Raw genomic sequence first — 9994 nt, 5'->3', positions numbered from 1 at the left:
TGGCTCACGGGCCCAGCCGCTCCGCGGCATGTGGGATCCTCCCGGACCGGGGCACGAACCCGTGTCCCCTGCATCGGCAGGCGGACTCTCAACCACTGAGCCACCAGGGAAGCCCCTAATTTCCTTCTTTAATAATCAAATATGAAGTATATTCAATTACTTTTAAGACTCAACTTTACTAATTAATTAGGAAAACCCACACAAGTTAAACTGTCTTCATTATAAAAGGACTTTGGCTTTCCTGGGAGTTAGTATGTTAAATTTTAGTCTCTAGCACAATTACATACCTATCTCTATTTTTCTATTCTTCAAAAAACTGTATTTAGAAAATATTTATTGGAGGTTTGTATCAATTAAATCCTGTTGTCATTGAAGACCTATTTCTGAACCTACTCTATAGAACTAAAAATAAAATTTAATGGGTAATAGGATTATCTGATAGTCAACATTAAATTAATAAGACATATCCCTAATAAATAAAAGTGTCTAAAAATTCACCTTCACTGAATCAGGACCTTCACTGAATTAGGGGTTTTAGGGATCAGATACCTAAAGAAAGGTTTATAGCAATTATTTTTGTATAAAACCATTGTTTTTCCAACAAAATTCATGAGCCCAATTTCCAAGTTTCAATTTCTCTGTAAATATGGAGTCAGTTTGACTAGAATTTAATAATCCTAACTCTTCTGCTGTTGTCTCAAAATCAGGAATAAAGGGACTGGGATCCAATTTTATTTCATTATCTGTAGAAACTGGTGTAAGCCACACTGATTTCCTAAAGAGAAGAGAAACAAAAAGCAGATAGGGTTGGCATACTTGTTACCAGGTCTTTCTGAAGCTAAATTTGGGGCCAAGCTATTTTATTTTTTACTACTGTTTAACATCATGATCATTTTCAATATGGTTATTTAGGGGTACCTGCACCCTCTGGATAATAGATGATTTGTAATACTTGTCTTAGTAGAGTACCAAAGCACCCAGTAAAACAGACTTAGACAAATGGATCCTAAGAACAGTAAAAGTTGTCAAAAGCTTAATTACTGGTGACAGAGGTGTGTTGTGTGTGTGTGTTTGTGTGTGTGTGTGTGTGTACAGCAGTAAAGCTCATGGACCAAAAACCTAATCATATACCTTTGTTGGCCTAGTCTTCATTTTTAAGAAAGATAGCTGCAAATAATATAATAATATTACAATCAAAATAGAAATGCCTTAGTTATCACTCTTAATCTGGTAGCCTATGGAGAAGCAATAGCCCCAGGGGATTAGGTTAGAACTTTTTACATTACTCTAAGCACTGGCCAGTATATAGGAATGAAAGTGTATGTGTGAGTGAGTGAGTATGTGTGTGTGTGTGTGTGTGTGTGTGTGTATGTGTGTATGTGTCTCTGTGTGTACCTCTGTGTGTGTGTATGTGAGTATGTGTGTGTGTATGTGTGTGTGTGTACACAGAATCAACTGTTAATTTCTATTTAGGGGTCAGCTACTCCCCAGAATATCACTGAGTCTCTCAGCCTTGGTCTTTCCTTAAAATAAGTTGAAGGGAAGGTCAAGAGTATTCAACAATGTGGTTGTACTTGATGCCACTGAATTATTCCCTTAAAAATGGTAAATTTTCTCTTATGTATATTTTACAACAATTAAAAATACCAATTCTCCCTCACCCCCCAAAAAGGGACTCTGATGATGTTAAAAGATATTGCACATTGGCTCTGAGCTCAAAATTCTTTTTTCATGTCAGCTATTTCCATATATTAAACAGGGATAAAATTTTTCCTTGTGGTTTTCAGGTGGTTTCTAAGATTTTTCACTCCGATTTATAACACTCAGGGTAAATATTTCAGTGTCATGGTAGAAGTGTATCAGGATATACTATTCCACTTGGTGTCACAGTTCACGTGGAGTCCTTTTGGGATTCAGCTTCTCGGTTCCACAGAACTGCAAACAAACTGCATTTAATGATAGGCTGATAAGCCTGTCCTTTCCTGTATGTCCATGAGTTAGTATTAAAATGAAGCCTTTCCTTTCCTGTATGTCCATGAGTTAGTATTAAAATGAAGAATTGGTTTTCTCTTAACTTTTTAGTCATTTACTCTAACATGGAATTGAACCATAAAATATATTAGAAAAAGAGTATTACGAAGGAGAAAACACTGAAAGGTAATATCATGTTTGATTCTTCCACTTACTAAGGTGACTGAGGATTTGCTTTAAAGTTCAGTTACTGTAAAATAACCTAGTGACACAAGATTATATAATGTTTTTATTCTAAAATGAATATTTTAAAATTAAAAAGTACTCAACATATTTTTAAATGCTAATTTGGTGTTCATTTGGACTTATGCTTATGAGCGAGTCATGTTATAGTCTCTAACATCTACACTTCTGTAGAAGCACATGGTAAGTAAAGGTGAAACTAACATATTCAGAAGGAGTATGGTCTATTGGACTCACCTAGAGGCAGAACATTCCACAGGGATTTTCTGATGGTCACAATGTATACTCCTAGGGTTAAAGTACACCTCTGTTTGAAAAAGGAGAGTATCCTCTGAAACAACCTAGGAGAGCACAAAGGTTAAGTAGAAGATATTTCTAGTAACAAAGGGGGCATGTACACATTTGAATAGGAAGTAGAAAACATTCAAGGTCTCAGAAATGGCTACTGTCACTTTCAGGTACATACAAAGATCTGACAACCCACTGGGACAGAAGAGGAGTGTTATCTGTAAGAGTGAACTTAAAGTACCTGGAAAAAAATCTTAGCAGTACATAGGAGCAAACTGAAACTGTCACTCAGAGCTATGTTTATCATGCGTTAACAAAAGGTTTTCAGTAGTTTTTCTGAGAAAGATGATTTGGAGATCAAATAACAGAGTGGTTTAAAACATAAGCTTTGGAGGGGAATCCTCCTGTTTGGGCATCTAAACTACCACCAACTGGTTGTGCATCCCTGGGCAAATTATTAAAGCACCTTCTGAAGTTCTAGCTCCCTCATTTCTAAAATAAAGACAACATCTAATTCATAGGTGACAGTTTTAAATAGGCATTGACCCCAAATACTTTTATAGTATGAATATAAATTGTTTAAATTTGGGGATCTATGAAAAGATAACACCCCAAGATAACAACACAGTTTTAAGATTTGTGCCTGGCAAAATAACTGACAGAGATTTTATTCCAGTAAAAATCTAGTCCCCACAGAGGCACACATCCTGAAAGATGTGTTGAATATATAATACCTTCCCAGAATTGGTGACCTCTCACATTAGGAACATTGAATGGAATTTAAAACTATCTCCTGAGCTTTAGTGAAATACGACAGAAGCCTAAAGACAACTTAAAATCAGTTCACTAACGAGTCTGGAAATCTGTGCTTTAAGTCTTATGCACAAAGAGGACTCAATGTTCAGTGACCGAGTACGGAACTGTATTGTCGTCTATCCATAAATTACTCTAACTAGAAGCAAAATTTGTTCTTAAACAACAAAAAACACCAGGACAATAATTTTAGCACCAGGCATAAAATTGTGAAAAAATATCTAGGTTTGTTTTTTGGTTTGTTTTTTTAACAGATGATCATTATTCTTACCTTTGTCCTGATCCCACAGTCATGCACAGGGTATATAAAATCATAGGCATATGTTTGTATCCGAGTCACAGGGCAACCCGATCCCAGATATAATTCATCAGCAAATATATACAAATTGCTGCTGTTTGCACATGGGCTTACAGAGACCATCAGCCAGTCCATAGAACAACTTATTTTCACTGCAGAAAGAATCATGAGAAAAGGTCAGATGTGTATTTATCTTAAGCGGGAGCTCAAAGAACATCCATCCAGCTACACCCTTTGTGATAAAAGATGTTCCTTTCTCTGGCAAAGGTTATCACAGCTTAAAGAACAGCATATGGGGGTTTTCATATTACCACTACTTTCCAAAATATCTGCATAATTATAGCCTCAAATAAGTAAATTTCAGTTCTTTCACAGGGAAAAAATTCAATACACAAGAACATCATTATCTTTTAGCCCCCTGCCTCCTCTTAAAGAAATTAGATTCCAAAGAGCGTGATATAGTTAGGACTACACAGAAGGGACAGAAGTAAATTGCAGTACATTAGAAGAGTGATGTATTCTCTGTAATACTTTTCAAAGAGGGAAAAGGAGGAAAGTTGGTATGGTAGAATTCATATCTAGAGCAACCAGAACCAGAAACAATCATAGCCACAAGAGGAAATAGTCTGAAGAGAGAAAATCTACTGTCTGGGATGGAAGTTTTATGAAAATTTTAACGTAAAACCCATTCTGTCCTTTACACTGAGCATCTTCAGTAAGTCATAATAGTCACTATTTCTAATTGAGTCATTTTCCCTTTGGAAATGAAGTGTACTGGATTCTGACTTAGTGTGCTAGACAGTCATTAACCAGAGGTTCTCAGGGGATGACCAGAGTTAAATTTCATAGGTCCTTCTGTTGTTCAGAAGGAGAGTAAAGATTTATTAGCTTTAGTATTTAAAGATGCATGATAAGTAGTCGGGGGGGGGCGTGGTTGTGGAACCTAATAAACTAGATGGTAAAACTTCCAAATTGGAGAAGAACAAAATAGAATGAAGGACAAAAATAAGCAAATTTCAAACAACATAGAAGGAGGCAAAAAAGGAAAAGGTAAAAAGACAAAAAAACAAATCAAAAAAGACAAAAGCAGTAAGATGGTTGCAATAAATTACAAAGTATAGGACTCCCCTGGTGGTGCAGTCTTTAAGAATCCGCCTGCCAATGCAGGGGACACGGGTTCAAGCCCTGGTCTGGGAGGATCCTACATGCGGCGGAGCAATTAAGCCCGTGTGCCACAACTACTGAGCCTGCGCTCGAGAGCCAGCGAGCCACAACTACTGAAGCCCGCGTGCCTAGAGCCCGTGCTCCGCAGCAAGAGAAGCCCCAGCAATGAGAAGTCCGTGCACCACAGCAAAAAGTAGCCCCCACTCGCCACAGCTAGAGAGGGCCCGTGCACAGCAATGAAGACCCAACGCAGCCAAAAATAAATAAAATTTAAATAAATAAATTACAAGTATACTAGCAATAATAATGTAAATGAACAAATGTTCAAATGTAAATGAAACATATTGTTAAAAATATGAACAAAATACTCCAGGCCAAATCACCAACAGAAGAATGATGAAATAAATTGAAATGCATTTATATAATCAAATTCCATACAACGTGGAAAATAAATTATAGTTATACCTATAAACATATAAATCTAAAAACAATTATAAGAAGCAAGTCACAATATACACCTTATATATCTATTGACACAAATGAGAAATAAACACTTTTCAAAAGCTTTTTTTCCAAGCAAACAGACTATTCTTAGATATCCAGTATATATCCTATATTTATCAAGGTATTAGAATCATAACCCAAAACATGATTCTTGACCTCATCTGATACAGCCTCCTCGTGTTTTACAAAAGCTAGAGTAACAGGGTTTAAAGCTTATCTTATTTTGACATTAATATAAGCAACTGTAATACAACCTATCATCAAAGCTAGAATACTTTGAACATAGATTTTATTTCTTAATTTTCTTCATATTCCCAGTGAAACAGAACACAGATACATATATATATTTGAATCACAGCCCTTGCCGATGGTAGTACCTGCACGCAGGACTTCTAGATGAACAGAAATTGCAGAATTTCTACTTTAAGAAAGGAAGGACAGGAGAGTGACAGCCTGGCTGGTAATCTCCCCTTTAGGAAGACAGAGTTCTTGCTGCTGCCCGGACGGGGTTTGAATTCTGCAGACACACCTTTATTAGCTTAAAAGAAACTGGTAGACTGCAATACAATATATTCATGAGTCAGTGAAGGCCACCAAAAGCAAAGATTTACAGTCAGCTTGAATATAAGTTCTGCCAATTAGACTGATTGTACTTGGAGCCTCAGATGAAGATGTAAACTGGGCTGAAATGGTTAAGTTCACTCCAGGGGGCAATTCTACCGGGTAACTGGAACTTAAGCTACAATGGGTTGGGTTGACATTTAAGACAAATTTCCTAGACTCTCATTGGTCTCCTTAGTTACTACATACGTTCTGAATATAGCCACAACCAAAGCATTTGCACATCAATTCTCTTTGGAACCTAACAAAACCCAGAAAGTAAACAAAGGTAGTATCCTCTTGTTCCACAAGTAAGTAGTTCAGTCACTGCCGAAGGCTGATCAATGCCTCCAGTCCCCCACCAGCATGTCTTTAAAGGCAGAAGGAAAAAATGAAACAGCAAAGCAGCAATAGGAGTTTGACTCAGGTACGATGATAACTAGCTATCATCTCCTACAGGAAGAATATAAGGTGGTGAGTAAATTGGTAAGGGGTTCCAAGTCTAAAGCCTTACTTAACAGCTGCATTTACAGGATATCTGGTGAATGAGTACGTGGTCAGAAAAATTATTAGGAGGCAAGATTTTCTTCCTAATGCAATTTAGATAACTTGTCACTGATGCCAGTCTTGATAGTACATTATGTGCCAAACATTATAATTGGAGTTTATATCTCATCTAAAAATTAATTATTGGTACATGTGCTCTAAGACACAAATCATAATCATAATTGACTTTAACCATATACTCTTCACAGATTTACTTAGTAAACTCTTCCTCTATGGTAACTATAGAAATGCTAAGAATCAGATAATTTTTCCACAGCAAGAACTCATTAAATTCTTTCCCTATAGATGAATCTTAGTTTAGGAATTGACAACAGGTGGTCATTGGAAGAAATAAACAAGTGTCTTTAAAAATGACCATCTGATATATGTAGCTGAAAGAAACAAAGACACGAATATGAAAAGCTACGTGCACCTCAATGTTCACGGTAGCATTATTTACAATTGCCCAAATAAGGAAGCAACCTAAGCATCCATCAGCAGATGAATGGATATAGAAGATGTGGGGTGTATATATATATATATATATATATATATATATATATATATATATATATATATATATACACACACACACAGTAGAACACCACTCAGCCAGAGAAAAGAATGAAATCTTGCCATTTGCAGCAACATGGATGGACTTGGAGGGCACTATGCTAAGTGAGATAAGTCAGACAGAGAAAGACAAATACTGCATGATATCATTTATGTGGAAGCTAAAAAATACAATGAACTATAGTGGGTATAACAAAAAAGAAACAGACCCACAGATATAGAGAACAAGTTAGTGATTAACTTGTTGATTAACTCCCCTTGATTAACTTGATTAACTTGTTGATTAACTCCCCTTGATTAACTTGATTAACTCCCCTTGGTGGGGAGGGGGGCATATAGGGGTGAGCAAGTGGAAGGTACAAACCATTGGGTGTAAGATAGGCTACAAGGATGTATTGTACAATATGGGGAATATAACCAACATTTTGTAATAACTATAAATGGAGTATAACCTTTTAAAATTATAAAAAAATAAAACTTTTAAAAAATGACCATCTGCCATCAGTAGTTTAGTATCTCAAACTTCTCACGAATAAGCCTAACATGACTGTAAGTCAGCTGGTCATGTGTCAGATAGTCATTTACTATCTTCTTTCCTATGTGACAGTGCTCATTTACATATCCATTGCAAAGTAGTAAACTAAGATCACACAGCGAAAATAGCTAGTCATTCAAATCTTGACGAGGAAAGTTCCCAAACCAGTCACAGAGACCTAGTAGGCCTTGGAGGACATCCAGGATTCTCTTAAACACTTTGGAAAATCTGAATCTTCCCAGCATGAAGAAATAGTTCTACGATTAATGAGCGAGATACCTCCAGCACATTTGAGCCTGGAAGTTCTTGGTTTTTAAGGATACATCATCAAGAAAGTAAGAAAATATAGGGAGATGTTTAAGACAAAAGTAGGCTTTGGAGAAGGCAGGTGTTCTACATCAGTGACTGTACCCTCCAAGTCACCTCTCTCCACCTGTTCAAAATATTGTTCTAACATCAGCTAGATAAGATTACCAGGGAAATCCTTCCTAAGTGAATAAAGGTTCCAACAACTGGATTAAGATAGATTCAAAAGGGTAAGTGGATATGGACATACAGGAAGTCCATGCTTCTGGCTTCACTACTTCTTGTTCATACTAGTTTTAGGGTCAAGTTTCAGTTTGACATTCTGAGCTTGTGTCTCAAGTAGCTGAGAAATGGTTTGAGAAAAAGCCTGAGGAACATGCACAGCTGTGCATACACTAACTGCGGTAGAACCTTCCTTACACCCAAGCATCATGTACCATAGCCAGGCCTGAACACCCTACTCCCCCCTCCCAGATAACTGGAATTCTTCTCCGACTCACAGGTCACTGCCCTTTCTCCACATGTATGGAATTAAATGATTGAAATTACTGAAATGCCAATAATTAACTGCCGCAGGGTGAGCTGCAGTAACCTAGGCATTCTGAAAGATTCATCTTAGGTAAAATGGAAAGATCAGAAACTAAATGTGGTTCTTGTTCAGAAAGGCTTATAGGCCAAATGGGTAAGAAATTCACATATCATTTCCCCAAAAAAGACCCCACTTCAAGCAGAAGGAAACAGGAACATCAAGTGACTTTTAAAAAAACTTAGAGAACACAAAAAGTAATATTGAAATGCTGCCTTGGAGTAGTTGAAATTTAGTCTGGGCTTGAAGCTGGGAAGCATCTGGATAACACAAAAAAAGTGGAGAATACTCCAGGTATCATAGAAAAGATATTGAGTCAATTTATAGACAGACCAGACACTGATTTAGCTTTATCCTATTGGCTTTGCAGAACTGCTGATGAATTTAACATGAGTGAAGGCCAGATCGAATTTTAAAAAGAACAAAAGAGCAGTATCATCATCAAGGGGAAATACAAAGGGCCTGGAAGGAGGAAGGTCAGTAAAGATACAATCAAATATCTTACAATACCACCAAGTACTGGTAATTGGCAGTGAGTTCAAAAGGGCAGCCTAAAACATAGAGCCGAGGACTATTTCTGAAGAATCTCTGCAAATGAGGATTCAGATAGAAGATGATAACATAGAAGAAAGAAACATCTCAGACATTTAGGCAGAAAGTTAAAATGTGTCCTCAATATAAAGACTCAAGTCCAGTTGGCCTGAAAGTCCTTCTTTTCTAGCAAATGGTAAGATCGGATCTCTATAGGGAGTAGAGCAGCTGCTTGGAAAGATGAATAGCAGTCATTCTGAGGAACCCTGCAAGGAAGCATTCTCTAATTCATTTACCGTTGATGTTCTCAGCGCAAGGCCAAACCAAGGCAGCAAGGAGAATCAAGATTTCTGAAGCCATAGAGACCTCCATGTGCGCAGACCCCCAGCCCAGGACTCCTTGGGACATAGGAAGTGGGAGCAGCTTAAGTGATTTTATAATGGCATCCCATGCTCAGCTGCCTTCATTTTGCTACTTAGTTAGATCACCCACGGGGTGGTTTCCACAGTGTCAACCAACTAAAACCTGAGGCTCTCCTGATTACCCCAACCCCGATGCTCAAAGAGGCCCATCAGGTGAAAAGTGCTAATTGATAACTGTGTGTGCCTGAGGCCTGTTAAAATCATCTGAGAAGCTGGCAAGGCACACACTTCCAAAAACACTAAAGCATAGAAAACTCTGTTCACTAGGTAATTTTCAGGTGTCATCTAATATGCTGAATAACCTAAACCGTACATATTTGAAATCAAAAGACTATTATTTCTTAATTTCTACGGGTTTGGCTGTGGAAGAATCAGCAGCAGAGATGATAAAGTGACTTGAATCCCTGAGACAGAGACCTAAAGAAAAACCACCTTTCTTGACCTCAAGAAAATCCACAAATTCATCTCTGTTAATTCTTCCATAAATTGTTCTAGTTACTCTAGTCGGGTCAAGCCTTGAAATTATTTGCTTATAACACAAGATATACACACACACAATATCATAAGGGTAAATATATATATATATATATTTGTCCTCATGTCATATACATATG

At 37.2% G+C, this 9994-nt stretch overlaps 1 protein-coding gene across 1 annotated transcript; it reads right to left on the bottom strand.

Moving 5' to 3' along the window:
• Window positions 1–570: 570 nt before the first annotated feature.
• Window positions 571–9330, bottom strand: LOC309826152 (oocyte-secreted protein 2-like; the record flags this gene model as incomplete). The annotated part of the gene is made up of 4 exons (XM_082660116.1): window positions 571–775; window positions 2452–2555; window positions 3587–3765; window positions 9255–9330. 4 exons carry the CDS (start codon window positions 9328–9330, stop codon window positions 571–573), a joined length of 564 nt encoding a protein of 187 aa, XP_082516242.1.
• Between the last annotated feature and the right edge of the window lie 664 nt (window positions 9331–9994).

This window comes from Grampus griseus (genome assembly GCF_964374135.1).
Source record: "Grampus griseus genome assembly, chromosome: 8".
NCBI classification, from domain to species: Eukaryota; Metazoa; Chordata; class Mammalia; order Artiodactyla; family Delphinidae; genus Grampus; species Grampus griseus.
Note: the sequence above shows the minus strand (reverse complement) of the source record. Positions and strands in the feature narration are given on the sequence as shown.